This window comes from Melospiza georgiana, chromosome 1 (genome assembly GCF_028018845.1).
Source record: "Melospiza georgiana isolate bMelGeo1 chromosome 1, bMelGeo1.pri, whole genome shotgun sequence".
In the NCBI taxonomy this organism is placed as follows: Eukaryota; Metazoa; Chordata; class Aves; order Passeriformes; family Passerellidae; genus Melospiza; species Melospiza georgiana.
The window spans coordinates 69,783,301-69,802,486 of record NC_080430.1 but is presented as its reverse complement, the minus strand read 5'-3'; the positions used below and the strand labels follow the sequence as shown (position 1 = coordinate 69,802,486).

At 40.7% G+C, this 19,186-nt stretch overlaps 1 protein-coding gene across 2 annotated transcripts in view; it reads right to left on the bottom strand.

The window, feature by feature from the left end:
- F13A1 (coagulation factor XIII A chain) overlaps positions 1-19,186 on the bottom strand; it is a 59,894-nt gene that overhangs the window by 12,165 nt on the left and 28,543 nt on the right. For both annotated transcript variants that reach the window (XM_058025163.1, XM_058025169.1), the window contains exons 6-12: positions 15,841-15,948; positions 13,183-13,357; positions 9,963-10,101; positions 3,556-3,659; positions 2,673-2,761; positions 1,664-1,817; positions 785-1,072 (exon numbers count right to left, since the gene is read on the bottom strand). In XM_058025163.1, the coding sequence (XP_057881146.1) occupies positions 785-1,072; positions 1,664-1,817; positions 2,673-2,761; positions 3,556-3,659; positions 9,963-10,101; positions 13,183-13,357; positions 15,841-15,948 (1,057 nt within the window). The remainder of the gene's footprint in view (positions 1-784; positions 1,073-1,663; positions 1,818-2,672; positions 2,762-3,555; positions 3,660-9,962; positions 10,102-13,182; positions 13,358-15,840; positions 15,949-19,186) is intronic.

Here is a 19,186-nt window from a genome sequence, read left to right as displayed (position 1 = left end):
AACATGTGTTGTAATGGCTAACAGGAAATAGATTATGTCCAAGTTTAAAAAGGAAAACATCTCTCTTTCCTACTTTGAGCAGTACAAAAACCTGCCCACAGCCTCCTGAGCGGGTCTGCCAGGACCTTCTTTTCTCATGAGAAGTGGCAGGATCTCCCTACTGTATTCCAGAGGGCACTAGGAGAAGTAAATGCTGCATCTGTAAAGATAACTCACCTTTGGGGCTGCTGCCCAGCTGACAAGTGTCCCTGCTCTATTGTGGCACATTCTCATTACATATAAACTTTTTAGATCACTGTAAATATGAAATCCTGAACCACAGAGTCCTCCAAAGCCAGATATCCACTTGAATCTACTCAGAACTTGTCAGCTTCTACCAGATAAGACAAAAAAATACACCCTCTTGTCTCTGTACATGGCGTCTTTGGGAACCAGAACTTCCCCTTCACTTGCTAAAACGCTACTAGGAAAATAAAGGAATTCAAAGGAAAAACAATACCTTGCAGCTTAACACCTGTGCTTCTTTGATTTCTTTTGTACAAAAGAACTAAAATTAACAATTCCCAGAGATGCAGCTTGGTGTAAAAGAGCATTTTGCGAGGAGAAACAGCCTGAAGGAAACATCCTCAGCTTTAAATGACCCCGGTATCCAGTTCAGGGTAGAGAGAGGATCCTTCTGACACTCAATAGAATATCCTACCCCTGGCTACTAGAACTGGCTCTACCCATAGGTGTAAACACTGGTGAAAGTTAAAAATACAGAAAATAACTATGCAAGACTTACATGAAGAGGGTTCCAGTTTTGCACTGAAAGAGTGTTTCTTGAATTCACTTTTTGGGACTCCTGTATAAAACACTATGTTGCCCGAAAAGTAGGTAGTTGCAGTGTAGGTGTTGCGACTCTTGTTCCTGAAAGTTATAGTGACTTTGAAGTCGTTGCCAAGGACTGCCTTTTGCGCTTGGAAGTCCATGTCAACATCTGTCTGTGGCTGGTATGTGGTGTCTTGGATACTTTGCTTTTTAACACCATACATCACAGCAGTCTCAAGAGCCAGCCTCTCCTCATCTGAGCCTAGGAATGAATGAAAACCAGATTTAGAAAAGAAACAGAAGTGCAGCATCAGCCCCCCTGATCATAAAGGTATGTCTAACATAGTTTGTAGTAGCTAAAATAAATAGATGAGGACAGTGAACCCTCCTGGGGTAACACCAGCAATGGGAGAACTTCACAGCTACCAAAGGAGTTGGTATTAAAACCATATCAGACAAACTGATGTAGCTGAATTCTTATCAATGCAGCTACACTGATTTACTCTGTGTGAACATCTGGCCTGAATAAGAAATGTCTAAACATCTGTACAGAAAGCCTTGAATTGTTTTGAACGCTTTGAATTGCTCCATGACTAGCCTTTATTTTCACTACAACTAACTTAGTCTAAAGCATTTCAGTGTAGCAAAGTTTGTGTTTTGCTTGTGCCTTATGATCAAGGCATCTACAGTGTTTCTGTGATGGAGTTACAAATAAAGAATTCCAGAGGGGACTTTTGCAGCTTTTCATGAAACTCCCTCAGTGACAGAGGTTTCCAAATCATCCAGGATTTGACTGTCTATGTCTTATACATATAAGTCTATGTCCATATGGTCCCAGCTCATTTCAGGTTACCTTCTCGGAACTTGTACTCCTCAGTAATGTCCATCATTCCATCACCTCCAACTTCCTTGGTCACAATCAACTGCCCAATACGGCTTGTGTCAATGTTTTCTACCACTTGGGTTCCATTTTTCTCCATTCTTGTGTAGAAAATGTCACTATTCACCTATGAAATTAAATGAAAGAAGATTGAGATATATGAAAGTAGAGAGAAGGAGTCAGCCTATCCCCCCCAAAATAATGACACATTGACTTGAAGTCCTGCTAATGTCACATCTACATTTCATGTTTAAAATTACTTGTATGCTGAGATGCATTTTACTATTCACAGCTCCAGAATTACAGAGAGCGTAAACTTTACAAGGCTGCAGAGAGGTCATTCAAAACTGAGGAGCACTACTACACATTTCTTGTACCAAAAAGCTTTAGAAATAGAGAGGAGAATGCTTAATAGCTAAAATGTCTTCATTCTTTTCTGTCCTAAGCCATTTACAGTTCAATTAGAGAGAAATTTGTCTCACAGTGTTGCAATTCTGGGCATGCCTCTTCTGGTGGTGCAAGAGGTTAAAGCTCCAGACCAGGCCCTCTATCTCCTTATAGAGATATTTCCCTCTCAGATCTGTCAGTCAAATCAGCCTTGTTAGATCTCCATGACCCACCACAGCCAAAAGGAATGTGGTGAGCAAAGAGAATGAGCAGCTAGAGCTAGTGACCCATTCAGCATAGCTGAATCTTGGAAGGAAAAATGACCACAGCTTGAGGATTCAGTGAAGTCAGAGCAGCTTTTTCTTATTATTACATTGAGGAGCAGAGAGTAGAGAAATCTCTGTCATTCATTAGAGCCATATCATGCCTGCTGACATGTCAAAATACAATGATGAGATTGTTCTGTGACATGAAGTATACATGAAGTAACTTTTCAATCCATAAATTGGAGAGCTATCTTCTGTCTCACTATGGTCTCTCTGATATCACTCACTCCAGTAAAATTTTTCACATAAAACAAAATTTCACTTTGTACCTCAGCATAGACAAAAGGAGCATCAAATTGGAAGCAAACGTGACCATGTTTAATGGCTTGAACTGAGGCTGGACCACACCTGTACATACCTATGGGGAGAAGAGAGACAAAGTGAGAGACCAAATAAATTAAAAACATGTAAAAATGTTCTATTTTCTCAAAGAAAAAGAATTCTTGGGGTTTGACAAAATCTTCTAATAGTTTACAGGAACTCTTGACCAAGAAGCAAAAAGCTAAATTTTGTTACCAGCCTTGTAGAAAACACAGACTCGGGTCTGGAGAAACCTGGTGGTTCAGTACCTTTAATGGCACTATAACATCCACTCTAAGTCTCAAGCTCTTGAAATACAGTTACAGCTGGGTTTGGTAAACCCAGATAATTTTGGGAGGAGTCAGGTACACCACAGGCTGAGAAAGACCTTGCTACAAATTTGAGAAGATTGTATTTTGAGGGCTGGGAAATTTAGGACTGGAAAGAAAGACCAGTGACTTTTTTTCTCTCCTGCCTACTGCTTGTTCATGTAGTTCAGTTAGGGCTGCATAAAGTAAAGGAGAATTAGTCTGATCAGGCTCCCATATAGGTACTCTAAAATGTGAAAAGCCATCTTTAGCAACAGGATCACATCTCTTCAGTACCAAGCAGGACCTTTCTCATGAAGGATTTTGTGTCCCAGGGCATCATGAGCAGTGTTATAATAAGGACAAATTTAGTTTAGAGTTCAGAACAAATCAGGAGAAGGCCCCGAGGTGAGTGTGGTTATTTGGTTCAAGAAGTTGTCACTGGCCTTATGGTGCCACTGGCTCAGCTATCGTCAGCTCATTGTTTGAAACAGAGATCTCAAACATTAGAACGTGAACTAAGGAGGACTTCAAGCAATATTACCATCACTGGTTTCTTGAGGTGTCCCATCAACAACCTGCCATCCTCCAAAGCCAACAGGAAGGTCAGGTCTGGTCATCCAAGCTTCGTTCCAGCAATGATAATTCCTTAGAAAAGAGATGGGACCAGTATATTAAATTCTTGGAAACAAGCACACAGACCAAAACAAATCCTGCGTATTTATGTCCTGGCATTGCTTCAATAACACCATTTGCCAATTCAGGTATAAAAATGTTGACTCTTTAAAGAGAACAGATTTTTAGGTCTATAAGTTTGGTACCTAGCTGTTAAAATCTGAAAGCCACAATTCTTCCTTGTAGTTTCTTGGCTGAAAGTTGAAGAAGGTTTTTTGATTCTTCTAATATGTTCTGAGTGTAAATGTCTCAGAAGATATGCCAGTGTTTGGAGACTGTTGGGGTATATGAAAAGCTACACAAACTAGAATTCCTTTCCAGACAGACACCTCCACTTCAATCTGCCTGCTAAAGCAAACTTTGAATCTTCAAGCCAATGAAAGATCGTCTGATTTCTAATTATTCAGACTGAAGCTTTGGCATCTCTTATGAAGAGATTTGGGATCAACTCTGCAACGTACAGTGTGTAGTTTTGTTTTCATGGCTCAAAACAAGCATGCTTTACTGACTTCTGTGTTGGTTGAGAAAAAGACCCTACACAGCCTTTTGAAAACTATCTTCAATGTAGATTTCTTGTAAGTTTTTTCCCATGTGTCATGACAATGCATGATGTCAGAGCTCCTAAAACACACGCCTTTTCATAAAACCTACCTACAATCACCGTGGGCCAACTTGCATCTTTAGGGCTCAGGACAGTGACCTGAATTATAAAATTCTGAGAGTAGTTCATCTAGGTGCTCAGGGTTAAAATGCTCTCACTTGGCTGGATGATCAGGAGAATTAAAAAAACAGCACAGCACCATCACAGTCTGCCCTGGGTGTTTCAAAGATGAGCAGAAAGGATGTACAGATGTTGTAACTTCCAGCAATGCTACCAATGCTCAAGGGAGAGAAAAGCAAGAAAAGATAATCTGGAAAGAAGGTCTTTCAGTAAAGACAGCAAAGTGTTTGAATTTCATTACTGCAAAAAATAAAAGAAGGAAAGAGTAGAGAAAGGGGCAATTTTGCTTGCAAATTATACATATCCTACAGCAGATCTGAATAAACTTACATCTGTGTAGCTGCTGATATAGCCTCTAGTACACGCAATGATATTAGCAACAAAAATGGGGATTGTTAAACTCTGACCATTTCATTAATAATAGGTGAAAAACAGTATGGAGCAGAGTCAGAAGGATCTGAAGCTTGTCTAACAAGACATTTCAAAGTGGAAATGAAAGCTTGGATCAGGGTAAAACTTGTCAGTTAGGAGAGTTAATGAAGCAGCACTACAGAAAAAGGAATTATTCAAGGAAAATGACGCACACTCGGAGAATTTTTGATGCTGCTGAGTACTCAGCGCTGAATCATGCTCACAGAACTTTGCTGAGGGCTACCCGAGATTGGGGACACACTTCATGGAAGGTGGGTATTTGCAAACTGCTATGCCAACATATGAGAAAGACAATCCCTGCCCTGAAGCCTTCACTGGTTCACTTTGAATCAAAGTTGGATGTCACTGGCTTTGCATTCTGCGAAAGAAGAACCTGAAGAGCAGGCAAAAGGAAAGGATGATAAAAACAAGGCTGGGAGTCGGGTAACAGTGTGGAAATTGCAGATCTACTTCAGTTATTTAATTAATTAACACAGTTTTTCTATATTTTCTTCTGTATTTGTCTTAGGGACAGGACCTTTGTTTCTTGTTTCTATTGGTGTAGTGCTGGACACAATAGGATGGCAATTTTTTTAGGTCTCCTGCCATGCAAATTAAAAATACACATAAGGATATTGAATCTGAATGGACAGAAAGACACTGCTTGTAGAGCAGTGAGCATTAAGAAAAGGAGGATGAGGAAAATATTTCCCTTTCCAAAGGTAGCAGAAATCTCCCTATAGAAGTGAGCATAGCTGAGGAGCTGATTCCATGGTCATAATTTGTTGAACTGATTCTATAATTCTTGTATTCTACAGCAAGCCTGAGACATTAAAGAAAACAAGAATGGCAATAGAGATCAATGTAGTGACCATTAAATATTTACAGAGATAATTACGGATAGACTAAACAAAGCAATGGGGAAATTAATAAAAGATGACCAGGCGGGTTTTATGCCTGGAAGACAATTCAAGAATGGTAGTTCGTATTGCTTATGGGACAGGCAGATGCTGGAAGCAGCTGCTGCCCTTTTATGAGCTAACAAGTTCAGGCATTGAGGTTGAGAGGTACTGCTAGGGTCAGGCACTGACAAAATTGTTGAGAAATTAGAGCAAAGTGATCTGGGACTGAATGGGAGAGCAGAGGTCTCAGAAGGGCTTTCTCCACAGGCCTGGATATGGATGAACTCCTGTGGAGTTGGGTGACATCAGGAAAATTTCTGCTGAGATGCCGATGTTGATATGCTTGGACCTCACAGTAGGAGTGAGTCTTGATTCCCATCCAAGAGAAATATTCTTTAAGTGTCTTTATATCATCATTAAGAAAGACAAGGAGAACAGACAGTACTGATGGCCTTAAATCCGGCCACATTTATAAAAATAACTTTTTGCAAAGTCTGTGTAATTTTGTATATGTTTTGTTGTTGGTGGTGTTGTTTCCTATCCTGAGGGAGAAGACAATCTTTAATAAAAATCAATAAATGTCAGATAACATTCAGAGGGAGCCCCACACTCAGAGATTGATTGGACTAAAAATCCTGGCTCCAAGTATCCCTGAAGTCTGAGAGTATTTAAGACCTGAAGACAGATCAGCTCCAGCAGTACAAGGCCAGAGTACAATAGAAATGATATATTAATAAAGAAAAAGAGCTTTGCTTCCAGTTTGCAAGGCATTATAAATAAAAGTGAGAAATGCATTTAAAAAAATCATTATAAATACCTTGAGCTTGTCCTCTTGAAAAAAGAAATAAAAGAGGCATTAAAAATAAAATCAGGGTTAAGACACAAGTCATTAGGAGTCAGCATGTGGGCTACCAAGGAGTGTTACAGAGTAATGAAAAGAAAGGACACAGAGGAGAAATGAAAAGAGGTGTATATATTAAGTCATGCCCAAAGGGTTATGTGCACCATGTACTAATAAATGCACTGGGAGGATAAAAGGATGAACGAGGCAGTTAAAAAAGTTATCAAGCCAAGGAAAAGCAATGTAGGATGGAAGGATGAAATGTTAGTGTAAAATTGCATGTGGATTTCATTGGGAATAGGATGATTTTGGATCATTTTACCCTGTCCCAAAAGAATGCAGGAGAAAAGAGATTAAATTAAGAAGTCATGGGAAACAGCTGGGTAAAAGAGAGAGAAGTAAAAGGAAGTGTGAAAAGTTGGTGGGATGTATTTCATAGATCAGGTTAGGAGAAGGAGAGAAGGGATGAGAGTGAAAATTGTAAAGCATAACAATGATCCATTGCTGGGTGTGTATGGATTGTGCACTGAGGGTCCCAAACACTGGCTCTTGTTTCACATGTTTTATAGGCAGAGGAGGTTTCAGAAGACTTCTCCTTTACAGCTCTCTGAGCCATAAAAGGACCAGCCCCATGAGACATGCTGAGTCCTTCTGTCTCACAGACAGCAAGAAAACTGCCCAAGGGTACTATCAGGAGGCAACAAGGCAAATAGCAGGACCACAGCTCTGGATCCCAGGAGAGTAGTCTTTAACATGTTTAAGGTCCTGCTTGGAAGAATCCCATGGGAGGTAGTTTTGAGTAGAAGATGGATGCACAAGAGCTGGATGTTTTTCAAGAGTCGCCTCCTCCAGACTTAAGAATGGTTCATCTTTGTGTGCAGGAAATCAACCAAAAGTGGCACAAGTCCACAGGGCGGTCCCAATTAAACTCCAATTAAACATAAAAAAAGAGGTGTTTAAGAAAGAGGGGGAGAGTGGGGACAGGTGATCTGGAGGAAAACAGAGCCACTGTCTGACCATGCAGGTGCAGGTACAGGAAAGCCAGAACAGGGCAAACAAATTATGTCAAGGGACATGAAGAGCAGCAGGAAATGCAAGCAAATCGGTGTCAAAAGGAAGCCTATAGAATGTGGCTCTGCTGTTGAACACAGCAGGCAATCTGGTGACAAAGGATTTGGAGAAGGCATTCAATGCTTTCTCTACCTTGGTTTTTACTGCTAAGATTTGCCCTCAGGAATCACAGCCCATGAAACAAGTGTGGAGGTTTGGAACATTGAAAACTAGACAAGTAACAAGACAGAGAACAGTTAAACAAACTGAGCACACACAAATCCAATGAATCTGATGGAAAATATGAGGTAATCCCATCAAAAATGCTGAGGGAGCTTGCCAATGTCACTGTAAGACCACTCATATCTATCTTCAAAAGATCATGGTAATTGGAGGAAGTTCCTGCAGACTGGAGGAAATTAAATATTGCTCTACTCTTCAAGAGAGTGGAGTATCCAGGGAGAGAGAGACTTGTCAGCTTCCCTTTGATCTTTAGGAAGGTTATAGAGAAAGTTCTTCTGGAAAACATTTCCAAACTCATTAAGGACTAAGTGATTGGCAGTAGTCAGCATGGATTTACAAGCAGCCAGCTGTGCCTGCCAAACCTGAGAGCCTTTTCTGATGAAACAAGTGACTGAAAGGACAAAGGGGAGACCACTGCATGGGGGTTGGTCCTTTTGACTTTAGTGCCATTTCCTAGAACATCCTCACAGACAAACCTTTGAAGTGTAGACTAGACAAATGGATAGCAAGATACATTGGAAACTGGCTGAATTGCTGGGATCAGAGGGTTGTGATCAGTAGTGATCACCCCAGGTAAACTCAGTCATTAGTTGTTTACCCCAGAGTTCTAGACTGGGTCTAACGCTGTTTAACAGCTTTATTATTACCTGGATTACAAGATTCCCTGTACCCTCAGCAAGTTTGCTGATAAAGAAACTGGAAGTAATAGCTGATACCACATAGACTGTACACAAGGAGAAACTAAGGCAGCTGCGACTGAAAATGGGAAGGCTGGGTAGGATCTTATCATAGGTATAAATTCCTGGTTAGGGAATTGAGGGAAAGAAGACAGAGCCAGACTCTTCTCAGTAGTCCAAGGACAGGACAAGAAGCAATGGGCACATACTGAAACACAGAAAAATCTGTGTGAAGATCAGGAAACACTTTCCTTACTGTGAAAATGCTTGAGCACTGGCACAAGTTTCCTAGAGAAGTGGTGGGGTGCCCATCCTTGGAGATACTCGAAGCCCAACTCTACACAGACCTGAGCAACCTTCTCTAGCTGACGGTGCTCTGAGCAGGAGGGTTGGGTGACTTCCAAGGGTCCCTTCTAGTCTCAACTACTCTGTCTTGCTGTGACACAAGCATCACTTGTAAATGAACCTGCTTTCCTTAGATTTCCTCTTGAATATGAAAATCACATAAAAGATGTCACAGCAACAGGTTCAGTCACTTCCTCCACCACGTAGTGGGTTTATTGCAGTTTTAATACACAGACTTCCAGAGATGAAGTTATTAATGAAACATGCTGATGAGCTGCTATGCTAATGAGTTGAAGATCTCATTGACACAAGTCAAGTATATTAACATTGAATAGGACAAGTATCTCCTGAATTTAGGAATGTAGAGGTCACATTCTTTTCTTCACTCTGAGGAGGAGAGGCTTGAGGGCCAATATCCCACACAGAGCATATAATCAATATATGCTACACTTCTCCTGTCAGACAGAAGACAGTAAGAGTTTGAAGAGCCAGTTAGAGGACTGCCTTCTCAAAAAGATTGTGGAAACTCCTCTTGGCCCTAAGGAGTTTCCTTTTTATAAATCTGGTGATAGCATTTCAGTATCTTTTATGATACCTTGACTAGTTTCTTTTTCAGCTGAACTGGGCTTATTTTGGAAAGCACCCCTTTGCAACAATGACTGTGTGCACACAATGTAAAACAGTCTACAAATATGGAAACTGGGCACAAGCAGATCAAAAAGGGTGTTTTTCCACAGATATTGGGGTACCCCTTGCACCTTGGCTCCAGAAGAATGGAAGTGCCCATCCTACCCTCTTCCATTTTTAGAAAAACTGATCCCTAAGGAGCATAAGCCCATTCCAGCTCTCCAGTGTGCTTAAATGAGTGCTGTATGGGAATATTAATAGCAGGATTCCCCAGGGGTTGCCTGTTTATACCACAACTCTTCATATTATTCAGCCCACCAACAATCTATTAATTCTTTTTCACATAAGCCAGCAGTGTTCTTCAATGCACAGAGAAATAAACACAATACAGGCATTGCCATCATGTTTTTTACTACTTTGATCATTGACACATTAAAGGCATTTTCCAGGAGGACTCACCACACAGAATCTTTTGTAAGTCTGGTGTCCACTTTTCCGTCATCATCCAGAAAGAAGTCCATCCGTAAATTGGCATTGTTATCATGGGCAGAAGAATAGTTGGTAATGAGTCTTGCAGGTATCCCCAAGCATCTCAGAACTGTGGCAAAGACAGAAGTGTGATGAGAAGGACAAATATGGAGACTGCGTTCATGGAAGACAGGGTGAGAGGACTGAAATAGTAATTACCAGAACAAAATGGGAAAATTCAGTCAAATCAACCCAAATAATTCCTTGCATCTGATTTATATTGCACATGCTAAATATTTAATTTGGTCTCAAAATTATGAGCATTAAAGACAAATACTGATACAAGGGTTATAACCGAAGTATCTGATTACCAGATGCTGATTACCAATAGTTTCAAAGCAGCTTTGCATAGTGACCACATGGCGGAATTTCCGGTCAAATCTGGGTGCAATGGGTCAGCTGCATGACCAAATGTGATACAAAAGAAAAGAAGTTTGAGCTTGCAAGAGATACACAATATATTAGGTCTCTTAGCATCAGTAATTTGGGAGAATTATGGGACTATGGTTAAAAGAAAATTAATAGAAAGTATTAAGGAGTTTAAATTCCTTTTAAGGAGTTTTTATTTGGAGTTTTCCTGTTTGATGTCTGCTGTCAGACAAGATCTGGAGAGCACAAAGAATAAAGTAGAAAATTACTGTTAACAATGGGGAAAAGCTGCATTATTTGCAACTGAAATCACAAGGTTTGAGAATCTGAATAAAATGTGTTACATAATTCATATTGCCTGCCAAGTAACAGCATTTTGTAGTCAATAGTCCCTTCTTTCATTAAGGCCTTAAAAGGAGGATCACAAAAAAAGCCCCTAGCCCTCACTCTCACACCATCACAAAATAGCACTGATGACCCTTCTTACCATTTGATAAGGGGTAAATTTAAGAGATGTGGAAAAACTGTGGAAGTGCTACAGCTATGTCTATAATCTGAAACATTGCACCAGTAGGCTTCTGTGTTTTTTGTGCACTCCGGCAGATAAATAGGCACGGAGCACATCCCCGGGCTAGGGGAACAGGTCTGTGGGGTGACACATCATCCCAGCTACTCCAGATGACAGACTTTGTCTCAGCCAGGAAAAGGTCCTGGCTTTCAATTTAGGGGCCAACATGGTTCTGCAAGAAACAGAGCGTGAGGGGTTTTTGGTGGTTGACAGGGTTTATTTTGTTTTTTTAGGTTTTTGTTGTTGTTGTTGTTATTGTTCTGGGGTTTTTAAAAATCTTTTTTGTTGGGGTTTTTTCCAGTTTTTTGGTTGTTTTTTTGGTAGTCATGGTGGTGGTGGTTTTTGGTTTGGGGTGGATATTTGGGGAGTGGTTTGTGTTTCTTTTCTTAAGGGAAAAGATTTTTACTGAAAATCCTATTTAAAAATAGTTCCAATGCTGCAGAGCTGAACAGCCCTGCTGCTACTGCTGGGTTTTGTATATTCATTACTGTCACTACTGTGACTCCCAATAAAGTGTAACACTGCACATTCATTTCAAGTTCCTGGATGAAAAATTACCTGGATGCATCCAATACCATATGTACCTATTGATTAAACTTAATTCAAGTGCCCTCCCAGGCTTCCAGCACATGAACCATCAGGGCTCATTGGAAATAATTTGTCTGACAATTTCAAGATTAATGACCATTTTTTGGAATGTTTTAGCATTTTTAACAGATGAGTATCTGGAGTGTACAATATAGTGACCTTGGAAAGCTGAACTGGTCACAATGATAAAACATTGACAGATGAGAGAGACTCAAAAACACCTCAAAACAACCCTGAGAGTTGCATGTGATTGTTTGGACCTTCGCTGTCCCCTGTGCAGTGGTCAGCAGCTGGATGTGTCAGTGGCCATCATCAGAACAGCCAATACTGGACAATATTTGCGTTTCATAATGCTCAACCAATTTTCTACTTGCAGTGCAAACTGCCAGGTCTCTGACTTGACTAACTTAGTCAGCAAACTAAGGCAAGTTTTGCCCCAGATAAATACGCCTCTCCCTTTAACACAGCAGGCTCCAGGCTCTGCTGCATCACTCCAGTTTCACAGTGGCCTGCAGGCAAATTACTGCGTAGTGGTGATTCAGGGCAAGTGTGGGGGGAAGGTGGGAGAACTGGTGTGTGTGTGTGTCTGTCTGTCATCTAGGGAAATCCAGAAAAGGCAATGGGCAGAGAAGACAAAGAGGCCCATGGAATCCACGGCAAGGCATTGTATCCATACGAAACATTTGCATGAACTTTTTCAAACCCATTGTGTGAGGCTCAACATAACCAGGCAGTGTGCACTTGCAGCCCAGAAAGCCAACAGCATCCTGGGCTACACCTAAAGCAGTGTGGTCAGCAGGGCAAGGTAGGGGATTCTTTCACTCTGCTCTGCTGAGACCCCACTCTGAGAGCTACCTCCAGCTCTGGGGTCCCCAGCATAGGAAGGACATGGACCTGTTGGAGCAACTCCATAGGAGGCAAGTGTGTTCCTGTACATTAGCAGATGATGCTGTTAGAAACTGCTAGACAGTCAAAATATGGGACCAATCCAAGGCTGCTTTCCCCAGTGTTTTTTATGACGTGCAACATTCTGCTTACTGCAACGCTAGAACTCTATTTTGACCAAATGTGTTTATACTTAACCTTGTAGTGCTAGACAATTCATAAACTAGGCCATCATTTATTTTCTCCACTCATGAACTCTACATAAAATGTTAATAGTGTTCAGTTAACAGGTACAGGGACAGTGCCCCTCAGTTTTCCTAGGACCAATACTCAGTAGGTAAGATTTGGCCTTTCTGGAGCAGAAACACTATCACATACCCCATACTGAGTATTTATTTAATCTTTTAGGTGTAGACAACAAGCCCTCTGTCTAAGAATTCATGACAGAAATGTGGACTGTGCTGAAGGCCTCAACTTTCATACAACCTTACCCTCGTGAGTCACTGAGTACATTTGACTGAACCAATAAAAGTTAATAGATTTGTGTGGAAGAGCAGCTGACCTGAAGGACACACCAGAGGTTTATTCAAAGACTATCTATTTCAGCCATGTATTTTTAAGTATCTCTAGTATTTACTCCTGAACAGCACAGAGCAAGGAAGTATTTTAGTTAGTTTTACCTAAAAACTCTGTTAAGCAAGAGGTGCATAGTAGCTTGGAGCTTTTCTCACTGATACCTACATGTGTTGAAGACACCAGCAAAAACCCAGCACTGGCCATATCGGACAGGTTGCTTAGAACTGTAGTACTCCAAGAGAATGTCCACACTTCCTGTCCAGGCTGAAGGTGCAACACCATAATCATACGAATTGTTCCAGGATCCAGCAATCACACCATCATCATCCCTGGAGTTAATCTAAAATCAAAGGAAATGAGCATTAGAGATGTCAGAGACTGAATAACAAAAAGCTCTTTTACTTAGCAAACCACAAAGATGAGAAAGAGTGAATATAGCCAAGTTTAGGCTAGAAAGTAAGAAAGAAGTGTTTCGTTATGAAGCTAGGAGTGTAAGTAGGACAATCTTGTTAAGGGTCATGGATTCTCCAACACTGAACAATTCTGAATGAAGGTCAAATACTTAAAAATAATTCTGAAATTAAATCACCACACTGAGTATCCATGTTGCCAGTTAATAAGTTTTATTAACATTAAGCATGCTCATTGTCGTGTATTTTTAATAAACATAATCAGTTATATATTGGTAAACAAGTCTCAGAAATATTAAGCTGTATTCTTTCCATCATCTGTTTTTCTGTCCATATCGGCCCAGAGATTTTAATAAAATCCCTCCTAATTTGAAACAGATTGAGAAGAGAACCAGTCTACTCTTATTTTCAGAGTAGAAACTAATTTCTTTGGTCTGGCCCATGTGAAAACAAGAAGGAATTTGCTGTGTAAGTTTTCCTCTGGTAAGATTATACAAAGCAAAGAGTTTTGCTGACTAATGGCTATACCGATAGGCATTAACGAGCAATACGTCTCCTAGCTGCAATTTGAACCAAACCAGTTGAGGCTGTGCAAGAAGCTCATTCACGCTGTACCTTTTAATTATGCTAATGTGGAACAGCTACACGCCAGCCAAATAAATCACAATTCTCATTTAAAAACTTTTGGCTGCATTAACTACTCTTTTATAATTAGAAAATTGACTTCCTGTGAACCTTAGGACTGAACTGAGATAAGTATTCAGAGTCACAACCAACGGGTTAAGAGGTTATGCCCATCTCACCAGCGTAGGAAACATGCCAAGGAAAGAATCACTTCAAGGACAGGACAGCATGTTGATCTTCACTCTCTACTCTGACTGTAATGAGTGGAAGAAGAGAGGGACTCTACCTGCTCTGCTGTGCCAGAAAGCCTCAGAAGGATTCCAGCATGGGGGGTGCATATCTTCAGACAAGCTCAACTCTACCACATTTCAAATTGAGCAAGAATGAGATTAAGTAGCACAGGTGGGATTTCAGCATCTCTTGCCCACTTATTACTCAGGTCCAGATTTCAATGACCAAACCCTCTACCCAGTTATGGCCCAATTCTGCAGATCAGCCCCAAAGTCTGCTGAGTCCTGGATTTTCAATGGTAAACTCCTCCACTTCTCTAAAATGTCGAGTGGCTCAAAACCCAACTAATATCCAAGCCCTATTTGGATTCATAGACTTTGTTCAATTCTGTTCTGAGGGCTTTCACATTCCTTACATGAGGGACTTTTGCATCTACTAGTTCAGGGATGAGGAAACCACATTTGATTCTTTCTTCTATATAAAGGTCCAAAGCTGGATTTCTAATGTCTGGGGTGAAAGAACTAACTAAAATGTTAAAAGACAAAGAGAAGTAGAGGTGTTCTCAATACTTCTTGCTGAAGCTATTCTATTTAACATCCAAGATTGAGAGGCTGGAGATTCCACTTCAATGTCTTCTAAGACAAAGACCTCATTTTCTTAAAGCCTGGGCAAGTTCTATAACAAATGTGTTAAGGAATCATCTATCTCCAGCAGCCATGTTTTGTGGACAGTCTATTTTAGTAGCTGGCTCAGGAGAACATCTAATTACTCTAGCTCAGTGACTAGAGTATTATTCTGGGAAGCAGAAAGCACCAGTTCAGACCTCTAATAAAGCAAAAAGAGGACTCAGCCTCTGTCTTCCACAACCTGGATGAGCCTAGCATCTTGAATATTAGGGATAGGACTGCTCTTGCACCCATAGCATGTTTCCTGGAGTCTGGCAGCTGGAAAGAGTGGAGGTCTGGATAGTCTCCTCAGTTATTTTAGGTACTTTCATTCTGACTGGGGTATGTTTTGTGGATCTCATGTTAAAGAGGACAGTTCCCACAGTGTTTTCCTCTGGGGCCAAAGCAGCCCACTTATATGACTGTTCTCAGCTGGATTAGGTCATTTGGACCTTGGATCAGACAAAACAACACGCACCATTGCAGTGCTCTAAGACTCCATTGAGGTTAGTGCTGGAGTTCACATAAAGTCCCTCAGTTCCCCATCCAAAATTCCACCCATCGTGCCACTGTATCATCCATAGCAGAAACTGCTTTCTCAATTATATTAGCTACTGGAAAATGAGCACATTGTCACATAAGAAACACTTCTGCCTGGAGTGCAATGTCTAAAAGTGGCTTTCCCACCAGTGAGGCACAATTCTCAGGAAAAGGCAATAAGCCAACAGCAGTTGCTTGAACCTTAGTGGAGAGAAATAAAATGTCAGACTCCAGAATGGACAACTGATCTGTTGTGTGTTGTAGAGAGCATGTCAGGGCAAGAGGGCCAGTTAAATCAGGGCAGCTTTGATTTATGGGTCCTTTCTGACACATATTAGGCATCCATTACATACCACTGCTGAGGCAACACGGCAGATTTTGATTGGGTTTCCACGACCAGAGAGCTCCAGTTCTGCCTTGTCCATCAGGAACAGGCAAGCATCCAGAACGTTTTCTTCAAACTAGATAAAAGAAAATAAAAAGGGACACAGGGGAAAAATTGACTCACTTTTTATTCTGGAAAGAACAGGCAAAGCTATTTTTCCCTGTTGTTGTAATTGCTGATCAGTTTCAAAATTAGCTGGTCACATCAAAGCTCTGTGTTTAACAATAGAAATTTTCTTCTGGAATAATCACCCATGTGTGGGAAAAAAATAAAAATGTGAGAGTCTGTGAGGGAAGGGAGTGTAATTTTCAATTCAATCTCAGTCCAGTTTCCAGAAGGTTGAAATGACAACACAGACTTTGTGACAGGACATGAAATTTTAAGTGCTAACAAGTATATAATAGGAGGGTATATAATAATAACTACAAGAAGCTTGTCTACTTAGAAAGGACTTTATGTCCTTCATAGATTCCAGACCTGCTAATTCCAGGGCTTCTCTGACACAGCCAGTGCACTGCTGAGAACTTGAACAATAAGTGGTTGGCCAGTGTAATTTGAAGACACTTAAAATTCAAAGTTATTTTTTAAATCTGTTTAAAATTGACAAGCCAAAAGCTTATTGTATAGATTAATCCTGGTCTAAAAAATTTAGACATCAAAAATACTGAATGACCTAAAACAGTCTTCTTCAAAAATAGAGTGAAAAGATTTTTTTCAATCTAGCATGAACAAGCACAAGAATGAATTGAGGGCAGAGGTGTCTAAATAGACCAGAAACCATTTGTCACAGAACTTGCCCTGCTATGCATTTCATTTTCCCCAGAAGAAACTGCATAACAAAGGAAAATACCTCTGTCCCCTGGAAAATGGCAGCAGACAAGAAATGCACAATAATAAAACAAATACTTTCTAGATACACAAACTTATATTAACATTAAAGGCTGTGACAGAAACTTCATAGTGCTAGGTTTTATGTCCTATGCTTGCATCCTGAAAGGTATGATTCATGCTAATAGGGTTTTTGCTCTCAAGCTGCTACTAGAGCTGGATTGATTTCCTAACTCTCTACAGCCTGGCTTAGGGCTCCTTGGCAGATAAGGCCATCCTGAATTTTACCTCCTGAAGAAAGTGAGAAAGGTCCCAGATCAAACTGCTGCTCAGGCAGTCTGGGGAGAGAAGAATAAAGAGTGAAGTCAGAGAGCTGAAAAGGAAGGCCCAAAGAGTAAAGACTGCTGCTGATACAGCAGGGAAGATGGGAGGGATAGAAGTGACATCCTAGACACTGAGCTCTGGCATAAACCAAGAAAGGGGAAGCACATCGTGTTTCAACATCTTCAGCCATTTCCTGGCCAATGGAAGTTCTTTGCTTCTGCCTTGAGGATACCACTGCCATGTGGATCCTTTTCAGCAAGCATCCTCCAAGGCAGCACACCTCTCTTATTATCACCCACACTTGCACTGAATTACTTTTTCTGGAGCAGATATTCGCTAGTGATCACTTTATAGTCTGAGCAAAACTGAATTAATGGTGTTTGGGAATAGGGAAACAAGGATCAGTGTTTCTCAGAGACCTACTACTAGTATTTTGTCATTACTGGGAGGCTGAATAATTGCACATCCCAGTCCTCTCTACTGGGATGTGATGCAAATAATGTCGGGTCAATGACTGTGCTGTGGAGAACCTCTTTCCCAAGGAGAATCCTCACAACAGAAAATGTGAACTCTGGGCCCTTGCAGCTGTCATTCCAGGCTCAAATTCACTTTTCTTCGAGTCTGGCCCAACAATCTTTTACCAGGATCAAAATCTGTTATCTGCACTTCAATTAATCAGGCCTGGGTTAGAGCAGTAAGAGGTTTACCCTGCAAATTAAACTTTTCTCATCTACAGTTTATGAGACACTGTCAATCTTGCCAGTGTATACAGAAAGAATAAAGAGGAAATAAATAGCTATCAGGGTTGTTGCCTTCCACCTTAGCATTTACAAAGTGACATGAATGCTAGTGAAATAACTGGATCAACAGGGAAGAGAGGACAAGGGCTACCTGGCTTACACTTTTGGAGTAGTGTAGGATGCATAGTAGCCTTAATGCTAAGGTCAGTTTTACCCTTCTTGACTATTAAGGAATTTTAAAAATAATTAATCAAACTAAATCAGTTTTCTGCCTTCATTCTTGGCAAGAAAATCTTACCTAGAGGGAAGTGGAATAGAAAAATAGCAGTTATAAGGCTGAACATCTCTGAAATATCAGAGGAACCAGAGAAGTAGTAGGCAGGGCAGCTAGGACAGTTGGGTGAACCTGATTCAGGCACAGTCCCTGTCTATTCCATTGAAGCTGAAATGAAAATATACCTTTTTCAGGAGGAAGGAACTTTGGTAAAACCACCTGGGAAAAAATGCAGGTGGAAAATAAGGCATGAGAAAGCACCCAGGTGAAGCGCACACAGACATGCCTTGTTTTATAGAGCAGCACATGTAGCTGTCCTGGGCATCCACCTGCATGCTAAACTGTTTCCAATAGATCATCTTCCATTTAAACCAGAGTAAAGAGGCTGTATCACTTTTTGCACTGCTTGACTTGAGGCTGTGTTTCTCACAGTCAGTTGCAGGCAGATGTGATCTCATGTTGCCTGTGGTTTGACCTGACCAAATGCATGTGTTGTAGAATTACATGGGCACAGTTTTTTGGGTTTCCAGGCTCAAGCAGATCAATGTGTGGATTTGAGAGAAGCCATGATGGAAACAGAACTCTATGTTCACTTGTTTTCTTTTCTGCTTCTCACAAAACCAAAAGTCAACATTAAATGATTGACATGGCATCCAACTTCTGACATTTTTCAGCTAGAGAATTCCTATGTGCCTACATTTCTTCCAAACCCAAATTTCCCCTGGACCCTCCATGGAATTTTCTTAGTGACTGCCTTTTACACTTTCTTAGGAGGGATCACAGCCATGTTACAAGGAACACCTCCATCCTTATTCATTGCAGCCATGTTTCAATTGTTCTGGGTTTTTCTCTTCCTCTGTCCACATTTCTTGCCTTTTTTTCTCTCGTGATGCTTCTCATTACAGACAACAGATTTGAAAACTCTCTCCAACCAGTTTTGAACTCTATGCTCCTTTTCAATTCACAACCTAGGTTAAAGCTTCCAGCTGTCATTGTCCTAAGTAATTTTTTAGTTTAAGAACAATACCATGCACTAGTCTATCTGCATTTTTGTATATGACCATGTACCTTTCACCTCTTTGACTCTGTGTGGCCTTGTGATTCTGACTTACATGTTGTAAAGGGCTATATATCATAAATATAAAAAC